General features: G+C 33.3%; 1 protein-coding gene across 1 annotated transcript in view; it reads left to right on the forward strand.

The window, feature by feature from the left end:
- The window catches only part of nolo (ADAMTS-like no long nerve cord), a 307,268-nt gene that overhangs the window by 217,971 nt on the left and 69,431 nt on the right, over positions 1-19,866 (forward strand). The window contains exon 6 of the mRNA XM_077431662.1: positions 621-770. Within this exon, the coding sequence (XP_077287788.1) occupies positions 621-770 (150 nt within the window). The remainder of the gene's footprint in view (positions 1-620; positions 771-19,866) is intronic.

Raw genomic sequence — 19,866 nt, forward strand, 5'->3', positions numbered from 1 at the left:
AAATAATTACATCATCTTCCACAGAGGTATCCATTAACACCCTTCAAGAATGCACCAATGCTATTAGCACATTTATGTGCCTACAGAACATTACATAACAAAAAAGGGCGTAAACAAAATGTGTTTGATTCATAACATAAATCAATAATAATTGAATTTGAAAGACTCGCATATTAAACATGGCATGTCTGCAACGCAATGTTACAGTTCATCGTATTAAGAATCTAAATAAATCTTCAGTCGTTAATAGTGTGCAACTTCGCCAGTTGCACAAGAGCGATATGGGTGAGTTGTGACCGTCGCACCCAAGTTTGCAGCCTCACAGTCCTCTGCTTACACGACAAATTAATACAGTTAAGTGGTCTGGAACCGTTTCCTTCCAACCAGACCGTTTCCTTCCCTCACCATGAAGCTTTTGCTGTCTCCTAACTTAGTTATTTCCAACTTCGCATATGCCATAACGCCGCATCCGTCGCGTCGTCACGTAATTCAGTCACATCTGACTTGCACCCGGAATAATAATTCTAATTAAAACACTCTGATTCTGCGCAGGATGTCACGTGATACTTTGTCAACATCTACATTTGTATATTATATGTATGTATGTTTTGTGGTTTTAGGCTTCGTGGCGAACGGGATGGTCGCAATGGTCCGAATGGTCTCTGTGTTCTCGTCCGTGCGATGGGGGTGTTTCCAGACAACTAAGGCGATGCACATCACGAGAAGGCTGTCGAGGAGAACCAGTGCGATATAAAATTTGCAATATGCAGGTAAAATATGTATATATTATTTAAATTTTACTCGTATCATATTAAACTGTATGAGCATACTATCATGTTAGTCACAAATTGTTATTGGAAAATTACCGAGGCAACAGTGTATTAACGTACAACCATGTACGCCCTAGTTTAGAATTTCTTGTGGAAACGAAAACACTACAGATGCTGCTTTGCAAAGATTTATTTATTTCATAGTTGAAGCGAGTAGTGGCTCGTGGAAAATGTTTTTGCGGGAAATGCATGTACGTGTCTGTGTTTTCTTTCTATAAAAACTGATTTATTTATTTGTACAGGTAAAAATTCATTTAAGTAAAACATATAGTTTATATAAATCTTATAATATAAAAACTAACAATAAAAGAAAACAATATCAATAGAAAAAGTAGTTAAAAACAATAATATGCGGTTTTTTATCACATGACATACTTATATGACAAAAAACAAATAGAACAAATAAATGATTTGGATGGAGTACTGTAGTTGTGGGTATTTTTCGGCGATTTGAAAGTTTTTTTTTAATTTGAATAAGTTGAATGAATTTTTCAATAACATATTATGTAGGTATATACATAAGTACTATGATGGTAAAAAGTTACTGGAGTTGCTTTTTTACAAAGATTTATTAGTTTTATCTTCAACACCATTTTTTTTGTGAACATCATTAGAATCGGTAGATTTCAACACAAAATTTGTTATACTTTTGCATAATTTTGACACAATACTGCAGACTGATTTTAAGTCACCGGGTTATCTAATTAATTCCACTACAAGTCGACATTTTTCAATCATATTATTATTATTGCTATTTAAGAGATGACCTTGGATCTACAACTATAGTGTGTGAATTAAGAATAATGTATGCAGGTATTACAAAATAAGTCACAAGTTTTCATTACAACAAACCTTAGAAGCCGAAATTATCATAATACGATTTTACCACGTAGCATAGTGTATTCGCTGTATTTTCTTGAAAAATATCGATGTTTATACAATTTCCACATATGCATGTTTAATTGACTACGTAGTTCATCGTAGCCAGAGGTAGGAAGCGGTTGGCTCCACTCAATATTGTATATCATTCTTCGTTGACGATGCGATGGGACGTTGCAGTGCGACCCCGCCTATGAAATGAAGGGTTGTAACTTTGCATATAATGTAAATTGCATAATCGCCGAATAAACCTTCAAGCTCTGAAGTATGAAAGCCTGAAATTGCATACTGCAACGTGGCGCACGTAGGTGGCTTACCAGGAGTTACAATGGCCGCGCTGCCATGAATATGTAAATAACAGCAAAGAAAGCGGACAAGCTACCACTCCATCCCATACCTCTAGACACCGTGGAATTTCGGATTACATGGAAATTTTTCTGAATAAGGTCTTTTAATGAAATTTTTCGGTTTATTTTTTCCGCCGCCGAACTCGATCTCTTCGACTTTTGGGTTCATACGCCAAATTTAGAATTTCATCATATCGAACTTACATACATAGGTACAAACCTATCAAGGTCAATCGTAAAACATTGACCTTTCAAATCTAGACGCTCAATACCGTATAGTCTTCTATTTAAAAATTAAATTTCTATATTGTGTATGTATGTATGTACATACAAGTTACAGTCGAAATGTAATACAATTCAACTGGTAAATTACATATGCCTCTAAAAGCGCAAATACACTCTCAACAACGTGAGCCAGTTGTAATATAACAATTGAATTTAGACAGCTCTGATATTTTACAAATGATTTAGAATTAAATAATGTGCTAATTTTTGCTCTATATAAACATTACCTTGATTCGTAAATAAAGGTGATGTTTACCGTATTATTAAGATTAGCTCTAAGAATGTGTTCAAAACAAAAATGTGACTTTCCAACTCAATTTACTAGTCGGGTGAGATTTTCATGAATACCTGGTCTCTTAATCTTACCTGATACCAACTTATTGTTGAACTCTATTTTCAGTTATAATATATTTTAACCAGTTGGAATGTAATTCGCCATATTAATCAACTTACGTGAGTTAGACGGAGTATATTCCAACTAGACAAAATATATTACAGCTGAAAATACACTTCAACTATAACGGTAGTCGGTACCTGGTTAGATGGAATATTATATAACTAGTCAATATACTCGACATGCGATCTTTTCCTAATATGTACATACACTGTAGATTTGTCAAAGTCAAGGATAAGAATATGACCAATTTTACTCCTTATATTATTAATATTTTTATTTTATTTATATATGAATCTTTTCAATCATCTTGGCAATAGAAAAAACTCAAAATCTCAACTCGATTGAAAATCTTTGTTATAAAATTCGCAATTACTATTACTTGAACATTTGAACTGACCGATGGAAGTTGTATTTAATTTTATGTCAACTTCCAACAACTGTGAAACTAAATACAGGTCTTAAAATGCCTGAATGGATTAAAAGCATATATAATATGTACATACATACATATGTATGTATGTATTCCTAGCGACTTATATTAAAAGTTTATCCTAAGCACTATTTAATAATAAATATAGTATACTTTTATTATCACCGTTTCCTTAAAATTAATTATGAAAAATGATTGGTGATGCGCGCCAAACGTTTTGCGCAATGTCTTAATCTCAGATCATCGCAGTACTAAATTGATTAAAATTCTCAATATGATCCATGGAAAGCGATGGGAACAATTCAGTTTTTGTTTTTCGCGCGGCATTAGCATAATTGAGCGTGTTAAGATATTCTGTTTATGGCCGACGCATACACATATTTTCAGGGAAATTTATTCCCGCGGCGTTCTTATTCGTTCATTGTGTAGTCAGAATACGGATAACTTTTTATGTCGTTTCCTATAAATCTTTTGTTTGAATTTATTGTTCGAAAAAACGTAAAAACACGACCGCGGCAAACGTCTGAGACGCGCATCGTATCCTTTTGTCCGGTCGCAACAAAAGCTATAGAGAATTTTTCGAAAGGACTCCCACAATAATACGCATTGTATTATATTCGCATTTAATTGAGTGATCTGTATAGCATGCATGTATGTAAATATATGTATATATGTATGTATATTCGGTCGGGGTACAATCCAGTTTGATATTAACTCAATTCGGATGCATTGTCTCCTGTCAGAATTTGCCGATTTAATTTCACTTGTTTGATTGGAGTTGATGAAATTATGTCTCGCACAGAATTTGTAGTCGTTTTATGTAGATTTGAATCTTTACAAAATGTCTAAAAAATACTAAAAAACGTATTTATACAGCTTTTAAGTATAACATTTAAGTATAGCCAGCAGTATGGCTCGGTGGTTGTGTTTATGTTTAGCACCGAGAGGTTACCGGGTTCGATCCCGTGCTAATCTTTAATACTGCTGGTCAGACTTGGATAATTGTGACTCCAACTCGATCGTTTCCTATCAATCAGAGTTTGCCAATTTATCTGATTTCATTGTTGAAACGGTTCCTTCATCAAATTGGAAAAATCTCATCCTACCCGCTTTGTAACAAATATCTGAATTTGATTTATGTACGTCTATATCCATAATTGTCTCTATGGCTAACTAATTCATGAATTAATTGTTAATTTCTTGTTCTTGAGCCTCTCGAAATACAATGATTTATATAATAAAAATGCTGCAATGTTTGTAATTAATTGTCTAGAAAGACCCATTGGGGTTTACCTAAATATCTTCTTATGCATATGTAAAAAACTAGATATGAAATTTCAGTTCAAAAAACCAAAAGGTTTCTGAGAAAAACATAAAAAATCTCGATTCTCTAGAGTAAAGGTACTACTTCCGGTTCAGATAAAAATATTTAAAAAATATAAGGTTATAAAAATTATTATTTCTATTACATGTTAAAAAGATTTAATCCGATTCAGTTAGCGGTTTGGGAGATAATTGAATTCAAACTTAAAAAAAAGAGGACGCCTATAAGGGGAGGTACCATTTCCGGTCAACTTAAAAATTTGAAAAAAATTTACGTCGTGTCGATAAGAATTTCAGTCACCAATACTAAGTTTGGGTTCGATAGGACAAACGGTGTTCAAAAAATCCCCAAAATACACAGACACACACACACACACAAATTTTTTCTAGATCATGAAAACGTGATCAGTAATCGATTTGAGCTCGAATCAGTCAAAATCTCGAATTCGAATTTTCGTATGATCACAAAACTTCATCTATTGTCACTACGTACATAGATAAAGTAATAAAATAAAATGAATATTCTAGATGGTATACATACATATGTATGTATATGTGGATTCCCGTTCATATACATATATATTCAGAAATATTTTTGCTATTATCTTATGGCAACTGATTGTTAAGCTCATATTCAGGTGCATTGAAGAGAAAAATTGGATCATGATCATCAATCATAAGGGATACACCCGTTTCTCAATGTACGTGGTAGATATGGTCCACGAAAAACTACATAAAAATATGAAAGCACGAAAATATGAAAACACAGAATCATTGTATTATATTGATTTGTTTTAGATTTCCAGACTACAAATAGGCTTAACTACATATATTATATTCTGTTTATATTTATCCTAGTCGATATAACTGATTCTAAATTGGGACAAGAGGAGACACATCCACGCAAATGGAGACACGTCAAGAGTGAAGACGACATGACCTGTAATCAGTACCAAGACCCAGACGAACGTGCATACTTTAAAGTTAAAACACTGTACGGTTTCTGTGCTATTTGCGCAGAGGGCGATATTACGTTTCGAAATAGTTTAAACTTGCGAAGAGTTATCCAGTTTAGGTTCGAATCAAACTTGACGCGATTTGTCGAAACGATCGTGGCATTTCGTCAGGTGTTTGTGGGTGTGATGGCCCACTTCCGGTTAGGCTTGAGTTCGGCTTTGCAAAGTGCCAGACCGACCAGAAGCTGTGGCTTCGAACCAGACACCTAACCAACCACCTTGCACAAGTAGACCGCATACTAACCAACCGCCCTCGGCAACTTATCAGCCCCCCGTGTGCTCAGGTCACCCCTCCGACCCACCCGCCCACCCTCCCCGCATACTACACATATCAAATCAAACTTTCAGCGTTACGGCCACCCTCAAAATAGCGTTCTTATACTATTTTGCCCGCAAGTGTACTCTGAAGTGTAAATAAGCAATCTCGGCGGGTGATAGCGTTGAATTCGATATGTCGTTCGATTCATAAACCGGATGTATGTATGTATGTATGTAGTTATGAGCGCGTTTGACGCGGTCAAAATATCCAACTGAGATATGCAATGAATTTTTTACTTTATCTATTACACACATAATATATAAACGAAGTAGCAATGGATGAAGCTATTGACTGTGAGAAAATGAACTGATTTTGAATGATTTGCACTCGGTTTCGATCACTGATCACGTTTTATTTTTATCGTTTTTGAAGCTCGTATGTGTTTCATGGGTTTCGATTTGAAAATAAATTTTCTCACTTTTCATCAATTTTAATACTGAATTAATATGTATAAAATAAAACATGCCGTTTCTAAATTTATACATTTTTTTGAGTTCTATCAATGGATCAAGTCCTAATATAGAATAGTTTTTTTTTTATATGTTATAGGTATGTATGTATGTTCAAACCTTTAATATCATCATCATCATCATCATTTACAGCCATTCGCCATCCACTGCTGGATGAAGGCCTCTCCAACACGCTTCCACTCGTCTCTGTTTTGCGCAACACTCATCCATCTCATTCCGCACATTTTCCTAATTTCGTTCACCCATCTTCCTTGCGGTCTTCCTTTTACTCTTTTGCCTTCTCTCGGGTACCATTCAAGCACTTCTTTTGTCCACCTTTCGTCCATCCTCCTAGCTACGTGACCCGCCCATTGCCATTTCAATCTCTTCACTCTATCCACTATGTCCACTACCCTTGTCATATTTCTCACCCACGTGTTCCGCTTTCTGTCTTTCCTCGTTATGCCAAGCATACAGCGTTCCATACTTCTTTGAGTGCATTGGATTTTATTTAGCATCTTGGCGTTCAGTGTCCAAGTTTCACATCCATACGTCATCACTGGCAAAACGCATTGATCAAAAACCAAACCTTTAATATATTGGGCCTAATATAAAACCAATAATATACTTTAGTGAGTCTTTAATTAATATTATGTATTAGATGTATTATGAGCATTTATAAGGATTGTAAATAGGTTATTGAGCTCTTTTTCCTATTATGCTCTAGATTAACATTAGAATAATATAATACTATGATTACTAACCAAATTAAATTAAATTGTAAAATAGAAAATGATCAGTAGATTAGTAGCTATTAAAATAGATATAAGATGTATTGTGAACATAATTTCGTAATAATAAAAAGCATTTAAAAATCAAAATCAAAATAATATATTGGGCCTTAATATTCGAAAACGAAAACGAGAAAACAGATATTTAATTCTTTGTTACTTTTACGCATATGTAAATACATACATAGTATGTATATATCTACATAAGTAACATATCGGTTGTTATGAAAATAGATGAAATGTATTCGGTAAAAACAACAATTGCGTATAATGTATTTTAAAAAGTAATTTCCATCATTTTCTTTGGCCTCACATACATTTGTATTTTTATCTTTGCATTGATAAAAGAGGCTTGTAAAAAATTGAGTCTTTTTACTTTATTTTATTGGCGTATATAAATTATAAGAAATAACATAATCATAATGATAACGTTTATTAAAAAAAGTAGATTTTTTCGTCAAAACAACTTATTCCACTTTCATTATAACCGAGACATACATATTTTATTTTATACATATGTATACACGATATATATATATGTATATACCAGGAAGGCCTAAAAGGTAAACCCGAATACGCCTTCTAGGTCAATCATAAACATCGTATAACAATTTATAAAGCAACTAGATGAACCCGGCATGCGTTGCAATGCCACAATATCGCATGCAATTCCCGTTCCCATTCACGATCCCGTTCTCGTCCTCGTTCCGTTCTCACTTGTCGGAAAAACGCAGGTAACGAACACATTTGAAATCATTCAATTGTTTGTTTATTTTACCCTAACAACGCAGGTGGAAACGCGAAAACATTTGAAATTATTGCGTTGCAATGCCTCTCATTCCCGTTTTTCCCGTTTCCGTTCCCGTTTTTGGGCGATTTTATTTTACAGAAACTATCACGGGCATACACGCAATAACTCCTGTAAGTTTCATCGCAATCGATTGAATGGTACAGGAACGCATATGTGACAGACAAGCAGACACACATTGATTTATATATATATACATAAATACGTATATAGATTTTACACACATCATAGAAACATCTGCTAATTATATGTGTACATATGTATATATAAAAAGTAAATTTGTTCTCATTCAATGTTTTTTTTTTGGTTTTCCAATAAGTATATGTATAAGTCTCTTATTGAAATTCTCTCAGTATAAAAGAAAATCCTATTCATAGGCTTATTTATAGTCTTTAAAAAAAATATATGTTGCTTTTTTCAGCAGAAGTCGGTTATATGAAAATTAATCAAATATATAATACATATCTACCACATTGATATCATACTCATTTTGTTTCTACGTTTACCAATTTTCACTTTATGCGAAGACCTTATATGTAATGAGGAGAACATTTTGACTGATTTTTTTTACTTTTACTTTTAAGTTTAATTTAAAAATTTAAATTATTTTAATCAATCACCCTTATTTTTTCATATCTGAACAAGTGCGATATGAAAAAATAAGGGTGTTGATTTTATAACGAACCCCGTTAGGCGGTGCTTCCCACTCGAATTATTTCTGCGCCACCTCGCTTAGTTATTATTTCCACCGGTTGCCGATTCGATACGTATTTTATGCATAAACGATATTATTTCTCCTCATTACATATTCACGCGTGGGAAGGACCTAATATCACGTGTGCAGCCTCCGAAGCCCGGGGATCTCTGAACCAAAGTCCGCACATATCCCCAACGGCCTAGTGTGTGCGCAATTCTATTGGCACGCGTTCACCGCCAAACCCCACGAGAACATGCAGGGCGACCTTCACCCGTTTAAACTGGACCGCAGCCACCGTTATGGCACAGATAAATATTTATTTATCCGATTAGGACTTATTGAATTAAGTTTTTATCGCGTCCGTGGCGTGCGAGCTGTTTGTATTCGCTGTCGGGGTGTGGACTGTCGTAAGCTATGCAAGCGTGGAGATCGTAGCGCCGTGGATAGGGGTGGGTTGTGTTTACACGTAATTTTATTGTTGAGGTTAAATGGGGTGGGTGGGTGGTGGGTGGTCACCCGCGCCTTAACTCAACTGCCTTGCCGCTGTTGTATTATACAAGTGGTTATCTTCCTCCTTGCTCCTGCTGGTGTTGCTGCTGCTTCACTTGCGAATACGCGTCGCCAAATTTAATTTGACTCGATAAATTCTGTATGTTTGTACGTCTTGTTTTTATTTGCAGATGATAAAATTTGTTATGATGATTCGGTCTTTTGATGGATTTCAGCTTTTATATGTGTTGCTTTTGCACTCGAGATCAAACAATCAATGTAATGTACATAATAAACATATGTATGTACATATGAAACTTCTTTGTTTGAATTTTTCGATTTCGTCTGACTCTCATAAAAGAGCTTAGTACAAAATTATTATTATATGATATTATTCCTTTCCATCAAAAAATTTCTCGGTATCCTTCATACGTAATGAGAAATTATTTTCTTGTAAATAAAATAAACTCGGATCAATAGAGAAATGGTCAATTATTACAATAATTGTTTAGCTATGTATATAGTTTGTAGTTTTATACGATGTGGTCAGTAAGTTATGTTTAACGATTAGTTTATTTTGACAGTTGGTTCATAATTTAGCATATGAAGTTCTATTGAGCTATTCCGCGTAATGAAATGATTTATTGAAGTTGAAAATATATGTACATATGTATATGATTTAATTTTAGGGAATGCAATAAATAATTGTGAATATAATAAATGTACATATTTACCGACCAAATCAAACATTTTATAGTTACTGACTATTTTATTTAAAAGTTATTAACCGACTGTAATAAAATGCAATAAAAGTATTCAAAAATATTTTATCATTTCTTGCATGCACAATATGACGGTTGGTGCTTGATTATTACTAGCATTTATTTATAGGTACATGTAGAGTGTGCATACATCTATAAATTACATTTTCTGTATACTATCCGTCTTTGAAATCTACAATTGAGCTATTTTATTTGAAATTGGCGTAAGTCCACTCTTCTCCATTTCAATAAATATCTTGCGAAACATTAAATATAATTTTTGGCGCTTAACATAATTTAAAAATACTGGTGGCCTGTAATACGTTTATTATGGTTTTTCGAGATTGTGGACATATCGAATTAAAATAAGTGATAGCAATGTATGAATTAAATCAAACAGAAATAGTGTTTTTGGAACTGAAAAGTGGGCATCCGCCCCTTTCAAATATAACGGCTCAATTAATCTTTTGCATAATTCATTATTTTAATTTATCAACATATGTGTGGTTAATTTTAACATAATCTTCTAGTATGATGAATTACATCATTATTGTGATTCATCGAAGCAGAATCACACCATTCGTTCCTTTTTCGATAGAATTGTCGATTTGAATTCACTTCACGTACACGGCTTAAAGTCACTCCGATGTCATAAATCATCTCTGAAAATCATATTTTGGCAATACCGATTCTTAAGCGGCTTTGACGCTTATTATTCCCTTCCCCCTTTATTCTTTTTACTTTATTTTTTTTTTCGTTTTGTTTTTAAGGCTATTTTTTTAAGTGTTCACAGCGCCAAAAGGCTGTGTACGTATATATGTATGTACATACATATAATATAATGCAGTCGCTTTACGGCGGCAGCTTTGCGCGTGCACGTGTACCTGCTCGAGAGAACACGTGTAGGGAAAAATGATTCGGGCGTAAAAAGGCAACGATGGGGTCGAAACGCGTGAAAGGATTTTCCCTTGTTGCCCCATAAAAATATTCAGCGGCTGAGAGAGGGGATTTTTCCTTATATTTCATTGTCGGTCGACGGTGAACTCTCGCGTTATTTAGTTTTTCACAGCGGCCTCACTTCATCTCGCAGGGCCTCCCTTCAACCCGGATATGCACGCGAGGCTTAACAGCTTCTCTCTAATGTAACTGATTTTTTACGTTCGTTGCCCTCTCCAAATGGTAAATGTACTGTGGCGAGGTTTGCGTGTTTTCTTAATAAGTTAACCCTCCTCCCCTTTCTCTCCGCCGACCCCCGTCTGCGATTAAGACAAATATGGGAAAAATGTCGGAAATACGCGCGAGGAATGTTGATTGGCCGCATCGTGCATTTGACGCTTCCAATAACTTAACTCCATGCGTTAAACTCTAGGGAAATTTTTGTCTTAATCTCGTTGATTACGGTGATTTTGAAATCTGACTAACCGTGTTTACAGTTTCAACGTTTGTTTGTATTTGGAAGTAGGCGAATTCTTATCTTTATTTGTTTCATATTATTCTACTAACTATTAAGAGGGCTGGACACCAGCGCCTTGTCCATACAAACGTATTAGACTTCTCCCTTCCTCAATTATGGTACTAGAGAAATTATTTTTTAACGTCCTTTGGATATCCACCATTGGGTTGCATTTATCGTTTTATTTTTTTGATTAGTTATTTTTTATAGGAACTAGGAGTCGCCAAACATCAATAAAATAGCCTCTTTTTTACACCCATGAAAAGAGTCCAGCGTGCTTATTTAACGGTCGATTTAAAAAAAAAACCGCGCATAGTTGCACAGAAAATATCTTTTTCATACCGATGATGATTTTTTTTTTAAAATTGGTCCAGTTTCGGAGGAGAAAATAGGAGAATACGAAACCTCGAGTTTGTCAATTTAAAATACGTTTTATCTGGTCGAAGCGCAACTGTCGCATTCACTCAATATATATATTGATATATATTGTCGCATTCACCCAATATATACATTCACTCGATATATATATATCGAAGAAAGGAACGGCAACAAGATTAAGGTTTCGGGTGTACAGCCCTCTTAATGGTACAAACGGAAAATTTATAGATTATTTTTCATGTCGGCAAAATAATAAATTTTATTTTTAAAGTTATAAAGTAACTAACATACGCTAATTTTTAAGGTTTTTTATTAGTTTCACTTATTCTCAAATTTCTTATAAACCGTAGGAAAATTGGAAAGTATCGGAGCCTACAAAAATTTGTACTATAACTCGTTGATCGTTTATTCTGAAAATTTAAGGATTTATTTTAATTCACGGTTTGAGTACATAAATACATCTTTTTTTTTTGTAGTATTATTTTTTCTTCCTCTTAGTAATATGCTTATTTTCTCTCCAGAAAGTTATTAAAAAATTATCAATTATTATATTATACTAGTGTTGTACCCGATGGAATATTATCGCATGGGTGTTGGTATATATATACATATATATTTATATGTATATATGTATATATATATATATATATATATATATATATATATATATATATATGTATATATATATATATATATATATATATATATATATATATATATATATATATATATATATATATATATATATATGAAGACAGTATACACACATACAACTGTATATATACATATGTTTGTAATACGGTTGACAGCGATAAAAAAATATTACAATTCCTACTTAAAGTCATATTCTCTTTTCAAAAAGCACCAGCAAACCACTGAAAGTAACTTCATTTTGTTTGCAAAATTTGCCTCAAAAAGGTGAAACGCTTGAAATTAAGTACGTACAAATTAAAAAAGTTGAAATGGTTTTTTTCAGAATTCCCTTGAAAATTAAAATTATTCTAATTAAAATTCGATCTCGTTTGTTAAACGAATATTAAAAACATACAATTAATAGAAATAAAACCGTTGAACTGAAAAATAATTAATTTGATGTAGATCCACGTGATGTATTTTTTTCCCTTAAAAATATACAAATATATGTCGTGTTCGAACAATCGAGGGTGCGTATACATTTTTATTTTATTTTTTTATTATTATTATTTCGTTTCACATTGTAAGGAGACTCTTGAAAAATTTGCGTCTGACATCCCCTCAGGGATTTGAAATGAAAACATGTTTTTTCATAGAGATTTCCCATTTGATTCAGACATTGTCCAGCGAATCACGTGTGCCAGAATACGGGGCTGAAGGCAATACCATTTTGGGGGTAAGGCCGTACCAAGCAGCCAATAAAATATGATATAAAAGCCTGAAGGGTCGCGCGTGAGCCTCCAAGCGCGAGGGGATGATTTCCAATGGAAACCAACCCCCCAAACCACCCCGGCCACACTGTGGAACCATCCAATAGGCTTAATGTCCCATGCGACAATTTCTGAAAATTCTTATAAAAGAAAAAAATATAACATATTTACCGCTTTACACGCGGGTCGAACGTAGGCAGCAAAACCAATTGACAAATAGCTTTATAATATACATATTACCGGGAAAATATTGTCACATTACTCGTATATTATTATTATAGTGTTTTAATCCATTTTGTTTATAATCGAATACATACCTGCTCGGTGATCGAAATTCGTATGAGAGTAAAGTTTCTTGGTTCGTCGTCTTGCTATCATACCAGAAATACTTACGTTTTATTGATTTGGCAGATTATTCTAGACGTGTAGTCTACTTTTAGCGGAATGCCGTTAGCGGAAAACTTGTGCACATGCTAGTATGTATACTAATTGAAAAGTGCATCGGGAAAACTGGCGCTAAATTAAAATTGCTAATATTGAGCTGACGTTCACGTTTCATCTTGTTTTGTTTCCTCATCGGCAAATACTTGCTTTACGTTCATGAACAACAAGCATATGAAATTCCAATACGCGTAGAGTAGTTAAAAATATATGTAATATATGTACATATGTTCATGGTTTTCAAAGTTAGTACATACATTTTTATAGACTCTATACGAGTCAGACGATGATTTCATTATTTTTTTTACTTTTTATAATCGATGCATCAAATTCAGATATTTTAATATGGTTTTAATATCCTATTTTTTTCGGAATAAAAGTTAATTTATAATAATATAAACCTTGTTTTTAAAAAACTCTTTTTTTACTACAGTTTTTAACTTAATATTAAAAATACTTTAGTACTTAATTAAGATATGGGTCAACTCAGCGTGTAAATATGATGGAGAAAATTGAAACTGATCAAAGCAATCAGAAAGTGGAGAAATAGATCGATTTACAAATTTGAGTTTATGTATATATTCGCCGATGACTGTCATACGAAGTCGATGACAGAATACTAAAACTCGCAAGTTTTATTGTGTGTGGATACATTTTCTATTTTCTATATCACCGAAAATAGTTGAGAGCTGTCGTCGTCTAGATATTTTTTGAATTATATGTTTATTACGATTATATTATATTTCACTCTCGAGTAAGCGAATATAATTGAAATATCTATCGAGGGCCAAACCTCGCAAAATGGCAAAGTTTCAAAGCGATCGGAAGAGTCTTAGGAAATAAAAACCATGTAAAAAGAGAGATGTGTATTTTGATGCTTTTTATTATTTATGCATGTAGTGCATCTGTAGAATAATTTCAATATATTATACATACACATTTCTCTATCGATGTTACATATTTAAATAAATAAGGGCATTATTTATTTATATTATTCATTCTTAAAAAAAATCGATACGAATTTATTTTAGCTTATAATACATATGTACATACAAACAGCAGCGTGGTAGAGTGGTGAGTGTTGTATTATTTCGTGCAAGTTGTCACGGGTTCCATTCCCACTAGAATCTCGTTGTTGACCAGACCTTAGTTTGACGAGGTCAATCGTTTCTTATCAGAATTTGTCAATTTTTCTGATTTTCGTTGAAACGGTTCCTGTAAAATTGGCTTTTCCTATCCAATTTTCTATTGCTAACCTTGAGTTATTGTTATGTGTCAGGTTTAGCTAGATTTCTCTCCATAGATGTCTCTGTGGATGATTATCGAACATAAAAATTCGCGTTGTTACATGAAAAATGTCATTGATCGTATTGTTTACAATGTTTGTAATGTCTGACCATAGATGTCAGGTGTTGTTTCGATTTACATGTGTATGTATGTAATAATTATGTATTTAATATATGTAATATATAAGTTCTCAAGTCTTAATCTGTTAAGTCACATTCGCGGCTTTGGAGCAATCTGTTAGGCGAGTGTGCATGATTAATTGAAATAAAATAAAAATAAAATACATACTTATGTACATTAATTACATCATTTGATATTTTAAAAGTTTTTTTTTTTAATTTCACAATTTCACATACAAGAAATTTAAATATAAACCCATGCTGGATGAATTTCAATATTGCGCATACAAGAAATTTAAATATAAACCCATGCATTTATAATTGTAAATTCAGCTTTGCATTTCGGTGAGAATTTATAGTTGTAAAAATCAACGAATCGCGAAGATAAAATGCACCCGTGCATGGTCATCTAATATGTACATTCTGATAAATGACCGTGGTTAAATTATAAAAATGTGCGGACAGACATTGGCAAATATTATGCATTTTTTATCATAAATGTTGGTATGTAGGATTCGAAATTCATCAAAATTATGTATTAATCTGAATGAAATTAAAGTATCCAGATTAGGATACGCCACTTTATGTATGTGTATATATTTACTTCCATTGAACGACTCGACTGAATGTCGATATTTTCACACGAATTGAATAAATCGGCTTGATTTAAAACCTTATATGTACCTACATATTTGTGTTGTGCGAAGGGCAAACATTGACGGGACGACGAAGCAGTCAACAGTGGTCGAGGCTGCGGTCCCGCGGGCTCCACCCCTGGATTATTATTCATAGTTGGACGAGAGAGGACCGTGTCCGACATATTATTGTATTGTCACCGCATTCACCCTTGGGGACGTTTGTGATCTGATAGGCAAACTGTTCCGAGCCCTCAACACCCTTCGGGGGAATCCCTCCGTAATCATCACGCCGTATTCAGATTTTCCACAAGGTAAACAGCTATCGGAAAACGCCTCTCGGGATTCGACCTTACAAAAAAATCCAAAATCTATACGCGTATTGAACCGATCGGATCGTAGGTACATATAGGAAATGCTAAAACATAAACGCATACAATATTACATATGTACGTAATATATTTCATACTTTTAATCTATAATATATTCTGTAATATTTTATTTTATTTTATTTTTATTTTATTAATTGAAAAATCAACAGACAGGATGTACATAGATATGTATAAAAAAACAAATAGTAAATAAATAATATATGTAACATCCGAGTCCAATAATAGATTTTTACAAAAATGAAAAAGATAAATATAAGGAAAACAAATTAAAAAGTGAAGAATAAAGGCATGACAAAATATGTAGAACATTGCATAATTAAACTATAGTATTAAAATATTTGGAAAAGGTTATAAAATAGAATATAAGAAGAAATTGAAATTTACAAAAAAAAAACAAATGAAAAAGGTAAATACAAAATAAACAAATGAAAAGGAAAAGAATGAAAGCTATAATATGATTAAATAGCACATTACATAACTAAACTAAAGTATAAAAATATTGGAAATATTGGAAAAATAGAATAGGAGAAGAAATGAATCAATCGGTCAAGATTCTCTTGATGTTAGACCTAAATTGATGTTGGGAAATACCAAATAGATCAACCTCATTCAGCTCTCCGTTAAACATACATACGATAAACGCGCTGCAGATAAAAATATTTTTGGGAATTAGTATTGAAAGGATCAAGTGAAAAGAGTGCAACGCGTCTAGAGTACCGAACTGGGATTCTGAAATTAACCTTATTCAGTAAATCAGAACAATCAAGGAAACCATTTATGAGCTTAAAGAAGAATATAGCATCAGTATGTCGTCGCCTGACAGAATATATAATTGAATATGATCAAACTTTGTGACAGGAGAATAATCAATGATTTATTATGTCTGTTTGGTGTACTCAGCGGAGTTATGGACTGTAGTGAATTAGTGGACCTCATAAATTTTCATCGATGCGGGGCAAACGATCGATAAGCGCCAGAAAGACTGAACCACAGATTAACGACACGTGTACCTTATGCGTGCGCACTGCTCGCACTTACACTAAGCGAAATCTACCCGAAGTCCCGACATACCTATCCTGTATACGTTCTGTGCTTCTGATACTTTAGTTCCGAATTTTTCCTTATTAAATCATTAAAAACTCGCCAGAAAGATCCAACTCAATTTTAATAATTACCATTTTAATAATTGCATCTGTGCACATCGAAAGGTTACTCGTCATCTGATGTGCAATTTTTCATTCGTGAAGTCGAGAATTGCGTTTAAAGCAGCCATCCAGTTAATCTGTGGTTCAATCTGTCTGGCGCTTTTCGATCGTTTGCACCAAACCCAAATTTTCATACACCGGGGAGATTTACCAGATGCAACTATTTATTCCATATCAAAAATTATAACAAAATAGTTATAACAAAAATTCAACGTTACCCAGACTTCATAAACTGGGAAACAAATTTGGCCAATTTGATTTTTTTAATATTAGTAAACATAGTTTAAAATATTGTTGCATCATCATTTTTCTGATTTATACAAATTCTAAATGCATTTTATGTTATATTAATATTGTGTTTTATTGTTCTATTTATAATATTATTGTTTAATGGTCCTTGCGGCCGTATATGTAAAGTAAATAAATAAATAAATACATATAAAGCCAGCAGCATAGCTCGTTCGTTAAGCTTCTGCCTAACACCAAGGGGCGCCGGGGTTGGTTCCCATGAGTTGACCTCGATTGAAAAAAAAAATCTGAATATATCTGTAGTGCTGCTGGTCAGACTTGGATATTTGTGACTCCAGGTCGATCGTTTCCTATCAGAGTTTGCCAATTTTTCTGATTTCATTGTTAAAACGGTTCACGATTAAATTGGCTAAAAACCTTCCTACTTACTATGTCACCACTATTTGAGTATGATTAATGTAGAATAAATGTATAAGTAAAATTCATAGAGTCTCGTAATTCAGCGACTTGTGTAATAAAAATGCTGCATTGTTTGTAATTGGCCAGGAAGGCGCATTTGGATTTACCTGTTAGGCCTGCCTAATATAAAATGTAATAAAATAAATAAATATAAGATTGAGTGTCTGTCTGTCTCGTATAGGCTCCTAAACCACTCACTCGATTACGATGGAACTTTCAGGATTTGTTGTATGCATGTCCGGGAATCTTACTGTGAACAATAACGGGAAAAAACTTCTTACTAATAATATTCTAAATTACGATTTTACCGACGCGAACGTTTGAAGCGCCATTGTGTAGTCAAGGAAATGTGTTCGTTAGCAACCTCGTTACCAGTTGGTTTATGATGACACGGCTTTGAAGAAACACGAGTTAAGCTCCAATTATCACTTGAAACGGGAACGCAACGGGAACGAGAACGGGAATTGCATGCCTTATTATGGCATTGAAATGCATGCCGGGTTCAGCTAGTTGTTCATAAATCAAAGTCAGATATTTGTGACAGCGGGTAGAATGATTTTTGCCAATTTGATGGAGGAACCGTTTCAAGAATTAAATCAGATAAATTGGCAAACTCTGATAAGAAACGATTGACTTGAAGTCAAATATATCTAAGGTTTGTCCAGCAGCACTAGGCTGAACCCGCGACTTCTCAGTTGAAAGCATTACACGCTACCCACTGATGTTATTGGTTATCATAGAAATATAAATTTACCTATCCATATATGCATATTAAATTTTAATTAAAATTTTCCTAAATACACGTATGCAATTATGTATGTAAATATGAGCCGTTCTATTTAAATGTGGCGAAAGTCCAGTTTTCAGTTCCAAAAACGCTATTTCAATTTGACTTTATTCCCAAATTGTAATCGCAACTTTTAATTCAATACGTTTAGAGTATCGGAAAAGCAGATTAAAACTATTACAAGCCACCAGTGTTTTAAATATTGTAAAACGCAAAACATTATATTTAATGTTTTGCGAGATATGTATATATGTCTCAAAATGAAGAAAAGTGGAAATACGCCAATTTAAAAAATAACAGCTCATATGTATGTTCATATGTACATGTGTATTTACATATGTAAATTTTACTGTACATATGTATTTTGATATTTCTTTTATAAATTATTTCGTAATGAAAACATTTTGATTAAACGCCAATTTTTTAATATTCCAAACTTAAATCCACCCATTAAATTTCACATACATAACCAGCAGAATAGACTAGTGGTTGATATATAATGCGTTGAACAAAATGGTCACGGGTTCAAATCCCACTGGTTTTTGCTGGCCAGACCTTGAATTTGTGACTCCAGGTCGATCGTTTCCTATCAGAGTTGGCCAATTTATCTCATTTTCATTGAAACGGTTCCAACAAATTGACAACATTAACCATTTTCTCGCAAATCTCGAGCGTTCAGCAATTTCTAATTCTGCTGAATTGTATAAAATGCTGCAAACTTACAAATTTGACCATAAATGTATCTGTGGATGTTAATTGATGTGTATTTTACTGTATTTCTCCGAATCGTTTCAAAATTCTGTAATTTACAAATTTGACCATAAATGTCTCTGTGGATGTTAATGTAGATATGTTAGATACTTTGTATAATTCTAATAACACTTGGATCAAAATGTACAATATTTCTGGCCAGAAAAGCGCATTGTGGTTACCTCTTAAATTGAATTGAATAAATAAATAAAATAATAATATGTAAGTACGTAATATATCGTAAACATACATACATACAATATTTTCTACGAATTCATGTCAATATCAATGTATTATATGTATGTGCATTATTAAGCATGTACATGTGTGTAAATTTCATTAATCTGATGCTCAATGCTCAAATTCAATTTCGTACGAGTGAATGCATTCAAAATATTGACCAACATCACAGTTATCAAGAGCGGTCTGCAAAATTTGATAATAGCAAAAGCGTCGAAATGGTTCGTTTGAGTTATATACACATGTA

Source organism: Arctopsyche grandis, chromosome 5, assembly GCF_051622035.1.
Source record: "Arctopsyche grandis isolate Sample6627 chromosome 5, ASM5162203v2, whole genome shotgun sequence".
NCBI lineage: Eukaryota > Metazoa > Arthropoda > Insecta > Trichoptera > Hydropsychidae > Arctopsyche > Arctopsyche grandis.